This window comes from Pongo pygmaeus, chromosome 2 (genome assembly GCF_028885625.2).
Source record: "Pongo pygmaeus isolate AG05252 chromosome 2, NHGRI_mPonPyg2-v2.0_pri, whole genome shotgun sequence".
NCBI lineage: Eukaryota > Metazoa > Chordata > Mammalia > Primates > Hominidae > Pongo > Pongo pygmaeus.
The window spans coordinates 99,786,576-99,800,997 of NC_085930.1; the positions used below are offsets into that span (position 1 = coordinate 99,786,576).

Sequence of the window (14,422 nt, forward strand, 5' to 3'; positions counted from 1 at the left end):
AATGCCGGGCAGGGGAGGGGAGCGGGGGGATGTGCAGGAGGGATAGCCCTGGCACAGGAGGAAGCGTGGCGTAGGGTACGAGGAGCCTTCCCACCCGCTACACCCAAGGCGATGGCCCGGGGCTCTGCTGCAGCCTGGGCCGTCTTTCTCACCACCTGCTTCTCTGAGACAACAGGAGGGGAAGGAGGGCAAGTGCTCCCCACACTCACCAGAGACTTCCACAGCAGCCTCGGTTCTCGCCTTCGCCGCTGACGTTCTCTGTGTTCACAGACTCAGTCTCGCTGGTGGGCATGCTAGCTGTGGGGAGAAGATGGGCTTCAGAGAGCATGCAGGGCACGCTGCACGCCTGGGAGCAGGCCAGGTGGGAGCCTCTGCCACCAGGCAGACCTCCGGAACCCAGGAGGAGGGTGACAAGGGCCCTCAGGGGCTCAGCTGGGCTAAAGGAGTGCCAGGGAGCCAGGCATCTCCACCACAGGCGAGCCTCTGCACCCGTGGCCTGTACGGAAAGCACAGAGTCCCCCTCGAGGAGGACATTCTATCCACCTAGACATTTCCAAGAAAGGAAGCTAAGCGATCAAAGTGAATCCTGTGGCTGGGTATAGCAGCACTTTATCCTCCTCATCTCTGGGATCACACTGAGAAGCCACCAAAATGTACTTTACAGGTACATCTTTGCTTGCCCCAAAAGGTGCATATAGAACATCTGTGAATAAACCTAACATTTCATGAGTCAATCATCTTAAATATATTGAGGGAGAAGAGCTATTGTGAATGGGGAAGGCAGTTCATGAAGTTACCATGTACAACATTTTTTAGAGTTAAGAACTCTATTTTTTTGCTATTTTACCTGATGCTGACGTTCTGCTGAGATTGTGAAGCCAATACGCAGAAAGTTCTTACCCAGTAAGCTGGGTAAGAACAACTAGAGCACCAAGGAACTACAGTGTTACTGGTGGGAGAAGAAGATCATTATCAACCAGTGAGCAGAGGGCAAGGTTGACTCTGGTCCCAGTGTGACTAGGGTCTCTGGGCCCGTACCACTTCTCCATGGTAGGATCCTGAGCGGAAGTAGAGGAAATGTGGAAACACGCCCACTAGTGTGTGGAGGTCCAGGGTCCACCCAGGGCCACAATCTGGTGCATGAGCGTCTTTTCTCATCCACTTGATTCAACCCCATAAACATCACAAACACATGCTGGAGCCCAGGCAGTGGAGGAGGGCAGGGGCAAAAAGAGGGCACACAGCACTGCACCCACCTGGAATAGGGGTGAGAGACAGGCAGCCCCCAGCTCACTTCCATCAGCTGTGAAGAGAGCTACCTCAGGGGTCTGTGCAGGAGGTTCCAGAGTAAAGAATGATTAATTCTGCCCGGGGGAGCAGAGGTAAAAGAGGAAGTCACCGAAGAGAATCCACGTGTACTTCCTTTTTCCTGAGGCATGGCTTTGAACTGTAGTGACTGTTTTTACAGACCTTACGGTGTCTTCAGGAAAGCTTGGCCCATGGGCTCGGCCCGTGTGGCTCCCCTTAGCAAGGATACCTCAAGTTTCATCTGCAAATACTGGTAGTGCGCTGGAAGCGCTATGGCTAAGATTCTGAGGCCCAGCCCAGGCTCAGGGGGAAAGGAGCTGGATCAGGCAGCTCTGCATAGGGGGCTGTGTTCGGCCCACCTTGCTCATACCAGACTTCATAAAGGTAACAGCAGGGATAGAGGTGGAACCTGGCTCAAGAAACCCAGTGGTCTGAGAAGTTTCTTGAGGATACCAAAGAAGATCCCTGATCTGTTCCACTTGTGAGTGCCCGAGAAACTGGGCCTGCCTGCATGGGAGCCTCCACGCCATGCCCAGGAACACTGAGGCAAGGGTGTCAAAAGTTAAGACCAAGTGAGTACAATTATAGACTCATGTTACATCGCTGGCACTCTCATAGAATAATTTTCTTCTTTCCTAAGTCAGAAGAAACCAATTACAAACCTTGATTTACTTTTTCATTATTTCATGCAAAAACAAACAAACAAAAAACTGGACAAAAACAAACAAAAAAAGACTCTAATCATGGAAAAACCTTAAAAAAAAAAAAAACTCCATTAACACACACAGACACACAAGAAGCTACTCATGCAATTCTCCTCGACTGTTCCTCACTCTGATTCAGCAGAAAGGTGAGGAGATTGTTAAATCCAACAAAGAAAATCACAGTAGGAGACCCTTTTCACATCTGATCATGAGTTAACTCTGTGTGCCGTTTTCCTTGGTGGTTACTGCAGTGACTGAGGGGACCAGGAATTGAGAGCAGTACGATGTGGGGAACCCACAGGCCTGGTCCTGTTTTCTGAGTCTCCTGGGCAATGGGCTACCTCTCTCCAGCCTTCACTTTCTTGTCTCTAAAATGGCGGTGTGAACTCCACAATCTTGAGGACCGTTTCCATCTTTAACAGTTTGCTATCTCATAGTTCTAATATTAATCATGTTGGAACATTAGTCATTATTTTCAAAAGAGCAAACTTCTGAACAGACTAAGTCTTTGTGACTTTTTAATCTCTGGAGTCGTGTCTCATGCTGATATCGGTACAGTTGCAGCATTTCAATTTTATAGCTTCATTTTAAAAACAATCTGATTGAAACAGATAAATTACATATTTTCTATGGGAACGGGGTCATCAGTTAGCATTTCTGGCCCCCTGCCAACTATTAGTGTATGAAATGTTCTAGTTGCTCCCTAGACTAACTGTGGGGAAAGACAAGAAGTAAAACCAAACTCCCCAAACAGCAACAAAGAGGGGAAGATAGTCTCACAGCACTGTGCCAGGGCTCCACTGAGGGCGAGGCAAGGTCCTCCTGCTCTCTGAGCTGATTCTGTCCTTCAGCTGGGTTGGGATGGTGGCTGACAGGAGGTGCACAGGTTGGCCAGATCTAAGTTTAACCCTGCGTTTGTGACCTGACTTCTGTACGTCTCCATTTCCTCATCTGTAAAAGGGTAAGAATGAGATGAGGCATGTGGAATGCTGGGTCCCCAGGGCTGGATGATCAGTGAGGCTCACACATGTTAACTCCATCATCTCAGAAAAGCTCTCCTGGAGCTCCCTGGAAGCAAAGCGACCAATCCAGTGTCATTTTGCCCTGGCCACTTTCATCATTGCACAGACGCATCTAGTGTGAGCCATCTTCCATACCTCTGATTCAGCTTTGGCCATCATTCTTGGTTTGTATTTTCTCTGTCTTTAGCTGAGTTATTGTCTAACTTTGCCTACTGTAGGCATAGCAACTTCTCCTGTCATAGTTGTTTGACACCTAAAGAGCCACGGGCACATAAGAAATAAATATATCCCAAAAAGATGTTGCCAGGGCTGAGGAGGAGCAGAGGCAGACGGAAAAGAAAGAGGACAGTGCCTATGCTAGAAATTGGAGACCTCATTTGGTCCTGGTAACAGACCTTGATCCAGCCCCTAAATCTGGGAAGAGGAAACGCACTCTGACCAGGGCCCTGGCAGCCTATCTTCTCCAGCCACTTACTCCCTATCACAGGATCCTTTTCCAAAATATTTCCAAAAGAAATATCGCACTTATCCTTTTCCAAAAATATTTGAAAAGATCAGGCTCAGTGGGTATAACAAAGACCTCATTTATTAAAAATAAAACATTTTACCCTTCACTTGCATTAGGCATTCATTTTTTTAATGTTAATAAATTGATATGACTTTCCCTTCCTTTAGCCCCAATAGGATCTCATCTATGTTTTTAAAAAATAAAGAGAAGAATCATAGACTGTTAGAACCAGAAGGGGCTTCTGAGAATACATGAGCAAACTCTTGATTTCTCAGAGGACAGAACTGGCCAAAATGCCTTGGGACACACAGCTGAGACTGAGCAATCTCTCCGAACTTCCACTCACCATTCTTTTCAAGTATGTACTGTGGTTTCACTGGTATACATTTTGGTGTTATGTACTTAAAATTCCATAAATCAACAAGTTCCAAAAAGCCAAATGAGTCTATTATCTACCAGTGCTGGTTTACTATTCTGATGACCTTTATTAACCGCTCAAAATCTGGCATATAACCAGATCACTTACAGGATATCAGCCCAGTGACCGAGGACAGCACAAAAATCAAGCTGCAATGGTGACGACTGGACATAAAAATCCAAACAGAAAGAGTCATACAAACTCAGGAAGGTAAAGCCATTGGCAAATTACTGGAATACATGGGCTGCTCCTGACTGGCTTCCATAGCACTGTGACTGCCCCATTTAGGTGATGGCCTTGTCCCCTTCAGCAGAGACTCAGTGTTAATTGCTGACAAGTGGCTAGGCCTTATTAGGGGTGCAGGCAGACCCCTCAGACCTCCCCACATTGCCGACAAGCGCCAGTCCCCTACTGTAGAAATAAGCACCAGGGGCCATCTGCACATGAACAAGCTGTGAAGCCTCTTCCCTGACACATTTCAGGAAACTGGAATGTTAGAGCTTTGTTAGATAAGTTTTATCTTTTATATAAATTTAAAAACTACTTTCAGTGAATCTGGGAAAAACCAAGCATTAGGAAAGCCTGTGACCTGTGAGAGGATGCTGGCACTGCAATTTGCCTGTTGAAAATCTGGGGAAGCTCAAGGCCTATATTTTGCAATCTATTCCAGGCATTGGGATCTCTGGGAAGAGCTCCAGGGCAGACCCTTAGGCTTAGAGTGTGGTGCACTGAGATTTGGGGTGCAGGGGGCCTGGGTGCCACTGGGGGTGAGAGGATGGTGGCAGACAGCAGCTCTGCATGTCCCAGACTGTAATTAGAGTTTCCAAGGCCTTTGCAGCATGGGCAGCTGGGCCAGGCCCCTACTTGGAGAACTCTCTGTGGATGTGGGTCATGGTGCTTCTCTTTAAGATCTTGCACTGGGCCAGAGGCTATCATGGGCAATGCCACACACAGTAAACCAGGGAAATCCGCTGCTTCTCAGGCCAGCACAACTAGCATTTTCACCAAGATGTAGACATTTATCCATCTACTCTCATGCTGAAGGACGACATTCATCTCAGCCAAATGTGTCAGGCTTGTGAATTTGGAGGCAAATCACACACACACACACACACACACACACACACACGCACACACAGCAAATGAGTCTATGTGTGGGTCTAAGCAGGCAGCCTCAAAATTATGTTCACCATTAACAGGTATAGCAAAATCTCAGATTGACCTTCAGTGATGGAGGCTGATGAGGACAAAAATGATGGAAGAAATGTCAGGAAAGCCTGGTTCTTATCATCAGGTGACAATGGGACAAGTGCCTCTTTTCCCCTATGCTTGGCTACCAGATCTGTAAGATGAGCTGTAGGACAGTATCATCTCTAAGATCCATTTACCTCTGACCTGCTATAACTGCAGGAAGGCAGAAACGCCCACATGCTGGCTGGTTTTACTACCAACAACCAGGGGGTTTCCCTTGCATTCCCCCAGCTCTGCAAGGAGGGGAGGGCACAAGAAGTGAGCCCTTGCCCACCACGCTCAGGAGGGGAGCCAGGGGTCCAGCCAGCAGCCTGCACAGGAGAGCTGAGTCCAAGTGCTCTGCATGTAGAATGTCCCAGAGAATGGGGTGCAGCACAGGAAGCAGTAGCTCCCCAGAGGCCTCAGGGCGTCACAGGAGAGCCTCAGTCCTCCAGTCAAGGCACCCCGAAGGGAAGGCTTGCCACACATCAAACTGAGCCCAGAGCCCTCCAGCCTCCTTCTAGAACCTGTCCCATTAGCAGCCTCATTCACAGATGTCTTTGGCCTCAGAGCCTCACTCCTCTGTTCTCCACAGGACAGGCTTTTTTGCACACTCAGGAATTTATTTTAGCATTTCCTTCCACCGCCAAGCAGCCTAAAGCTTCTCATTCTTTTCAAAGGTAAAGGTAGGGGGTGAGGCTGGACAACTGAGCAGTGGCCAAGTTGTGGCTGCCTTCCTAGGGGACAGGGTACCTGACACCTAGATCTCGTGTTTTCATCTTATTTTCATGACAAACATGAGCAGTACCGCAACGTACAGGCCTGCCAAATCCAGAAGAAGCCCACACACTCCCTAAAGGCACATGCACATGCTAGTAGAGACACATTAGGCCACCACAGAGTAACAGCCTCTTGCTGCTGTAAAGAAGCCAGGCTCTTCTTGGAGAATGTAGGTCAAGGCCAGACCAAGGTTTCCATGTCTCAAGCAAGAATTATGCCCAGACAATAACTATCTCCACGTGTCCAGGGACAGGGGCAGCCCAGCATCCATATGAGGGCTCCTGCCCCACCTGGTGCCAGCAGGGTCGGGGTCCTTCCTGAGTCCCCAGGTATTTCAGTCAATAAAAAGCCATTCCCACTCAAAATAAAGTTCCTTAAATGTGTCAGCCTGCTTCATCTCCCTGCAGATCTCAGAAAGAGAATGGAGAAGCCACAAGAATCCTTAGAGAATCACAAGGCCCAAGCCTGCATTCAGGAAGGCAGAACCAAGGAGGGGTGTTTTCTTTTCCGGGGACAGAAATCATTTATCTCCTTTTGGTAACCTCTCCAGAGCTATATCCCTATGTCAGTCTTTAAAGAACTTTTTTCTTATGTCCATGACACTATTTCCTGCTTAGCTGAAGGCCATTCTTCTTGCAGACACCTTCAGGTGCTGCATCAAGCCCAGCCTCCTGTTCATAAACCTTCTGTGAATGCTACAGATAAAAAAGGCAGCCCCAACTCTGCCCCTAACTCACTGTCCCACCTCAGGCAAGTTCCACCTCCTCTTCTCCCTCCTCTGGGGGCCACAACGTGCTGAATGACAAGGGCTTATATCTGATAATCTCTTAATTCCTTTTCACTTTTAGGCCTTCTGATGAGACCTAGACTCTAATATAACCCTCTTCAGATATCCACGGGTTGTTCTCATCTGCGTCCCATAACCTCTCAGCTCAGCATTCCCACGGGGGCAGAGGCCACTTCAAAGAAAAGAGTACAGTGTGTCCCCTCTGTTCCCTTAGTGGTTGGCTTCATGTCCCTGCGGTCTGAATCTTCTTAAACAGACTTTCACCAGAGTCAGGTGACCAGGGCCGATCCTGGTGGCAGAACTAGGTTGGCTGTGCTGGTGTGCACAGGCAAAGCTTTGTGCTGCTGTCGAACCACTGCCATGACTTGGGCAGAGCAAGGCAGGGAGCCAGCTGCTCACCTAACTGTCTGCCTGGGGATGGGCCTGACAGCTACTCCAGGGATTCTGAGGAAGGGTATGTTTAGCATTATTTTAGGACATAGCTGGAAATGTAACTTTCCCACAGGAGCCCATTCTCACTTTCAAAGGCAAGTGCCCCCGAATCTTTGCATCCCTGAAGTCTATTTTTATGTATTTTTATTTTTTAAGAGACAGAGATCTCACTGTTACCCAGGCTGGAGTGTAATGGCGCAATATCGCTGACTGCAGCCTCGAACTCCTGGGCTTATGCAATCCTCTTGCCTCAGCCTCCCAAGTAGCTGGGGACTATAGGCATGCACCACCACACCTGATTTTTTTGTTTGTTTGTTTACAATTTTTGGTAGACACAGGGTCTCACTTTGTTGCCCAGGCTAGTCTCAAACTCCTGGCTTCAAGTGATCCTCCTGCCTCGGCTTCCTAAAGTGCTGGAATTACAGGTGTGAGCCACTGCACCCAGCTAATTTCATTCTTAAAGCTGCCACTACTAGCTTTGGCATAGTCCTGGGCAAAGTAGCCAGAGACTAAGAGACGGAGAAGCAATTTGAAACATGTAGCCTGGAGAAAAAAAAATCAATCAAATAACATTATTGGAATTTCTAAACGGTTTAAATTTAAAAAAATCATTTGGGGAAAAGTATTTTAAAAGTCTGTTTTCCAGTCTAAGAATATTCATGCTGAATCAAGTACATTTTTTGAGTTGGTTCAGCTGCTTCTTTATAAGGTACATTTCAAACAAAAAGAAAACTGCAATCTATCTTGGTAGGGGCACATTATTTTGGAAAAAGACAAGAAGAAAGAAATCAAGCAATTAAAATATAGGCATCTTCTGAACACACCACACGGCACATGCATTTCACACAATGCCTATGTGCAAGGAAAAGGTATCAGAGATGTTGCAGAAAAAGAAAGTTCAGTCTCAGCAATTTACCATGATCTTTAGCCCTGCGTTGCCGAAAGCAGCAAAACTTCTTTTTCTTCTTATCCTCTTTAAGCAAGTCGGCCACTGTGACCCCTTCAGGTTGAACACAGGCAATTTCATTACGAAGCAGCAGAGGGCAGCAACAGCAGCCAAACCAGGGCCCCACGCGGCCAGCCCCGCCAGCCAGGTTGCCTCACGCAACCGACGCCCGCCTGCCCCAGTCCCCCTCCTGCTAGGAATCCAGCTCAGCATCAGAACAGTGGAGAGGAAGTGCCCTTTCCACAGCTATTACACAAACACCTGTCTTTAAGAACCTGTTCTAAATCAACAACCAGCTAACCCATTGTAGATAAAGGTTTCCAGGGTTTGGCTTCCCATCTAAGAAGGGTATTAAGGAAAAGGCACTTTAGAGGGAGTCAGGAGCCCTGTACAGACTGGATATGTGATTCCAAACAGCACTACCATACGGGACAGGACAGGTGGGAGTTCAAAAGGTGGGCTCTGGACTCTGACAGGCCAGGTCTAACCCCAGCCCTGCCACTTCCGTGTTGGAAGACAGTGGACAGGTTACCTGACACTGTGAAGCCTTAGTTTCCTCCACACCTGTAAGATGTCAGTAATAATTGGACCTGTACTGCGTAAGGTTGTTGTAAGAGGTGAACAGTGGAGACGGTAATAAAAGCAATGTGCCCAGCTTTGGCAAGGCACAATCAACCACCACTACTGTCATCACTACGACTCTCCCACGACCACCAGGTCACAAGAGAAATGACTCTAGGATCTTTAACCCCTTGCAGCCCCGTGATTCCACGATCACTCTAAGCCAGCTAGTCTTTAGAGTACGGACCCCGTGCTCTGGGGGAGGGTCATGCGAGGCAGTGTGAGACAGCAGCAGGAATGCTGGAGTAAGCAAGGGCGTGGGCAGCACACACACCTGCACACACTATGGGTAGGCAGAATACTCACGTTCCTAAAATGTGCATCCTTTCTGACACAGAAGACCCTTTTCTTGTATCCTCTCCCACAAAACCATGAACACGAACACGCAGACACAGGGCATGTGTTTGCAGGGGTTAATGATGGTTAGCATGCAGACTGTGGCAGAGCTTGGGTTCAAATCCCAGCTTTGCCATGTAAGTCACATGGCCTTGGGAAGCTACTGAACTGCTTTGTGCTTTAGTTTCCCCATCTGTCAAGTTCCTGTCTCACAGAGTTGTGTGAAGAAGAATGAATGTATTCACCCACAGCCCTTGGAACAGTGTCTCACACACAGAAATCACCTGACAAATGCTAGTTATTATTACTATATGTTCTTTCATTCAAGAAGGAAGTAATGGCATGCTCATGTGTGGGACAAGCACTGTGCTGGGTGCAGCCACACAACAGAGGGCAGAAACAGACCCTATTCCTGCTGCGCCCATGGAGCTGATGGTCTCATGGTGGAGAGACCTCTATAAAGTAGAGGTCCACGTGCTATAGAGTGTATATTCCATTGTAGCAGTTTTTATAATGGCAATTTATTGAAAAGAGCCAACATTTTGCTTTAAAAACATGGGAAATATCTGTGGTACATGGTTCAGTGAAAAATACCTGTGTTGGGCATCTTAGGGTGGAAGCTATATGCATGCTGTCTGTGTCATGTATTATGTGCAGTGAGGTGTGGAAGCAGAGGCCCCAAACTTCTAAGTCTGCCTCTCTTTAAGGAGAAGGCAGAGAGAATGTTTTTCTTACTTTATATACTTTGAAATTACATGAATTTTTTATGTAGGCAAATATTACTTCCATAATTAAAATGTATTAAAAACAAATAAAACAACCCTGATTTGAGACTGCAAAGTTGGCTGGAGTACCCACTCCTTGTCTCCACAGTGGGGCAACAGTCCCTGAGTCCAGCTCCCATCACCTCTCAGGAGGCTGAAGGTGATGGCAGACGTGCAGGCACTTTTAGAAATTACCACTGCTTTCTATCACCCCTGTGGAGAGAGTCTGCCTGTCCAGACAACTACTCCCAGTGCCACCCCAATGGAGACAGTGTCCAGCCACTGACCCTAGGGCCAGCCCCTGAGTCAGCCCTCCCACTTGCCAGTGAAAGCACTTCCAGCTGCCTCTCCAGTGAGGGCTCTTGACCTGGACGCATATTTACCGTACGCCACTCTAACTGCTGCTGTTTGCTTTACAGCTTTTAATTGAGTATTTTCCATTTTGAACTTGTGCCTTGAGGTAGTTCAAAGGTGATGAAAGCAGTTTTATAAATCAAAATTTCAAAACACAGTCTTTCAAAACGGGACCAGCAAACTATGCCTTATGCTTGCAACCAGCTATGCCATTCTGGTTTTCTGTCCATCCCCAACGCAAACATTGCAGTAAGAGGCAACTAGGTAGCACATGCAAAAGGGAGGCAGCTAGGGCCACCTGCTCCACCAAGCCCCAGGGTGGCAGAGTCCCCGGGCAGGCAGGCAGGTAGGGGCAGTGCCCATAGCCTCCAGGACCACTGAAGAAGCAGAAGACAGAGAGGCTGCCCTTGTGGTCAGAGATGAAGTTTCAGGTATGCCCCTCCCTTTCTTTGGGCATCAAATATCTTTAGTTAGAGGAATTATTAATCATTAATAGTTCCTACAATAAAACTGCCCTGCTTTTCTGGCCAGAATTTTAGAATGAGCTCCCTTTAAAATGATTTCATTTTTAATGCTTTTTTTTTAAGACTAATCACTGACAATGAGAAGAGTTTAAAATAGAATTTTAGGCTTCCAGATTTTAATGGTCCTAGCAAAACTCCATTGTTAACTCAGAAGCAGCTGCATACGTCTAAAAAAATCACTTTGAGATTTGGCAGGGTTTCTTAAGAAACTTGAAGCTCAGCAGAAAGTTAAATAAATTATCCTTGAAAATTTACCAAATGCTCAGGAACTCACTTCAAAGGGAATTTTGTCCATTCAGTTAATTGTGTAACACCAGCTTTCTAATAGTAAATTTATGAAATTGACATTTTAAATATTCTATGAATGCACAAAGCTGGAGCTACCTGTCACCAGTCACCAGACAGCTCAGTTAGAGGCCAGATTGCCTCTCCTCTTCTTTCAAGTGAATGCCTGGAACAGTGTGATATTCAGCTACTGATAGCATCCTGGACTCAGGCGTTCCGAACCCTAGCTTCACATTAGAATCCCCAGGGAACTTTAATGAAAAAGAGCCACCCCTGGCTCCCACCCCAAGATTAATCAAGAGTCTTAGAGGGTGGAGGATGGCATCAAGAAGCGTCCAAGCTCCCCAGGTGATTATAACGTACAGCCAGTGTTGGGCATCGCAGATGCAGGCAGTGACATTTAGCAGATCAGAGAGAAAAGATAATGTGAGCGCATCTCCAAGTACTTGATTTGACATCTGTTCTCTGACAGCAAGCACCGCCAAACTAGAAATGGACTTCAAGAGCCTGAAAGCTGTCCTGCCCTATCTCAAAAGTGACCTAGTTAACAGATTTGTTTTCCATCAATACTTCAGAACCTTACAGTTTCTGAACAGAAAAGTACAGGGCAATGGTCCTAAGAGGGAGGCCCCACCCTGAGGCTGGTAAGAGGTCTAGTAGAACCTTCAAAAATATTATGTTTAGGAAAGTCAAATACTGCATATTCTCACTGATAAGCAGAAGCTAAATAATGTGTACACGTGGACATAGGGTGTGGATGGAATAATAGGCATTGGAGACACAGAAGGGTGGGAGGGTGGAAGAGGGGTGAGGGATGCGAAATTACTTACTGGGTACAATGTACGCTATTCGGGTGATGGTTACACTAAAAGCCAAGACTTCACTGCTATGTAATATATCCATGTCACAGAATGGTATTTGTACCCCCTAAATTTATACCCCTAAAATTCTGTTGAGGTCAACTTTTACTGGTGTCTGATGAAAACAGCAGCAGCACATACTACAACTATGACTACTCCTGCCAGTCACAGAACATTCGATTGTCACAACAGCCCCATGGGGAGATACACCTTTATCCCCTTCTTGCAGACAAGGAAAGTGGGGTCCAGAGAGGTTGAGTAATTTGCCTAACACTAAAGTCCAAATTCCAAGTCACAAAACTCCATTGCAGCCACATCCAGAGAAGGGGCATCAAGATGCCCTCCAGCCCAAGCCTTTGCCTCCTGTGAGCTCACAGACATCTGCTGTTATTAATGACTTCCTACACCCACCTCTGCTCATCTAGGCTGAGGCTCAGCTATCAGGAAGCGTTTCTTCTCACAATGTCACTTCAGTCCTCAAGGTCTTGGAGGAAACTGCTCAACTCACATCCAGGACCCAGCTGAAAAGGGCTATCAGTTGAATTAGCATCCTTAGCCATTATGGACAAAGTCAGGAGCCCGGGCCCTGCACCATCCTCCTCTCAAGAGGTAACAGAGGAGCAGGGTTGGAGTGGAAGGCACACGGGGTGATCTCACCCCCCAGGGAGGATGCAAACACCATAACACTGGCAACACCCACACTTCTACTGCCTGCTAATCAGATGCACAGAGACGGCCCCAGACCTGGCATGTGCATGTGGTAAATCCAGGACTGTTTATTTGGTGAGGAGGACTTTGTGGGCCTCACTGAAACCCTCTCCTTGTGTGGTTTTCTGGCTGTGACAGGAAGAAAATGGCTGGCAGCCACAGGAGGCCCCAGGGAAACCTCAACAGTGCTGTCTCCTCCAGAGGGTCTGGGCTGCTGAGGTCTGTGATCAGAGAGGTTCTCTCCTCAGAGGAGGAGGAGACTTGATGCTCTCAAGTCAGTTAAATCCCATCACGGCCTCCACAGCCAAGATTTCTGTCTTTATTTAAAACCCTCATCATCAAGGCTCTGGAAATCTGACGACTCGGGAAGCACCGTGAGCCTCACTCTACAGGAAACCCCAGCACCTGGCAAAATGAGCTCCATAAAGAACAAGGGTGCACCACAGAAATATTTGCTATTCTGGATCAAATGTTAAGCTAGTTAATCATTTGGAGTCACACATCACGGTGCATAGCAGAAACAATACTGCTGATGTTCCCAAGACACAGTGCAGCTTTATGGGCTTGGGAGCCCCAGTGAGAGTGAATTCTGAAGATCTACGAGGCTTTTAAACGAGTTTTGTTTCTTTCCTAGATTATATTACTGAGCAATGCATTTAAGGGCCCTGAATATTTGTCACTTCGCACACCTCGTTTGTGCCATTTCCCCAGCTTGAAAAAGCCCCCACCCCCACCCTTTGCCGCCCAGGGCTGCTCCTCCCACGGAGCCTTCTTCACATCGCCCCAGCCCGCCCACTCCCACCAGCCAGAATCACCGCACCCTCCCGGGCTCACACAGCAGAGTGCTGGGCCTTAACAATGGCATCAGCTTCTCACACTAAGCCACTCCTTCTCCATCTTCCCCTCATGGCAAGTTCTCTGAAAGGCAGAGTCATTGATTTCTGTCATCATCAGGTTTTTACAGTGATAGGTCATAGGAAATGCTGGGCTGAGATAAAATGGTTAACCCTCAAGATATCACCTTAAATCCAATGAAAACCCTTAATTCTCAAATCATAGGCCCTATAAACAACTCTACCATGACTGATGTTAGCAACACTAGAACACAAATCCTTGTCTACTTCTAGAGAAGGAGAAATAAACAGAGGAAAGGCCACTGGCCTGTAAGAAGGCCTCACTCAGCTCCCTGGGGGACACAGCTAAACTAGCAAAGAAAGATACTCTGCGGAGAAAAAAGGGGCCATACCTCCTCTCATTTACAAATAACATGTTGGGTTTAGGAGAGATGAGGCAGGTCAGCATCCGAGTTACAGTTTGCAAGTGAAGGGGAAAAGAGCTGTGCAGGCATCTCCAAGCTGCACCTACATGGCCTGTTGCCAGCAATACTGCAGGTGCAGAAGCCATGGGGTTCAGGTTGGCTTGACTGCCAAGGGGAGAGCTGTGCAGAGGTCAGGCAGACACTCTTACATCTGATCACTTCATAGGCACATGGCTGAGTCTGAGACTCAAATGAATGTCTATTTATAAACTCTGAACTTGCATTCAGCAAACAGTTAGCTCTAGAAACCCTCCCTCAGTCTTCTGATCCTCAGGTGCTGAAGTCCCGGCCCCTTCCTGAGCCTGGCAAGAAGCAGGGAGGGACAGAAGAGAGGCCTGACCTTGCCCACTCCCAGTCAGCACATGGGTTTGCATCAGCCGGGGCATCTGAGATCACGGAACACACTCCCTCCCCATGGAGGCACAGAGCCCAGGCTTGAAGAAAGGTAAGGGCCCTCTCAGACAGGAAGCCCCTCCACCAGGGGTCTCTCAGCCCCCACTTACACACTCCACAACCT

General features: G+C 47.6%; 1 protein-coding gene across 4 annotated transcripts in view; it reads right to left on the minus strand.

The window, feature by feature from the left end:
• CACNA1D (calcium voltage-gated channel subunit alpha1 D) overlaps window positions 1-14,422 on the minus strand; it is a 330,171-nt gene that overhangs the window by 98,553 nt on the left and 217,196 nt on the right. For all 4 annotated transcript variants that reach the window (XM_054483847.1, XM_054483848.2, XM_054483846.2 and 1 more), the window contains exon 10: window positions 210-297. In XM_054483847.1, coding sequence (XP_054339822.1) covers window positions 210-297 — 88 coding nt within the window. The remainder of the gene's footprint in view (window positions 1-209; window positions 298-14,422) is intronic.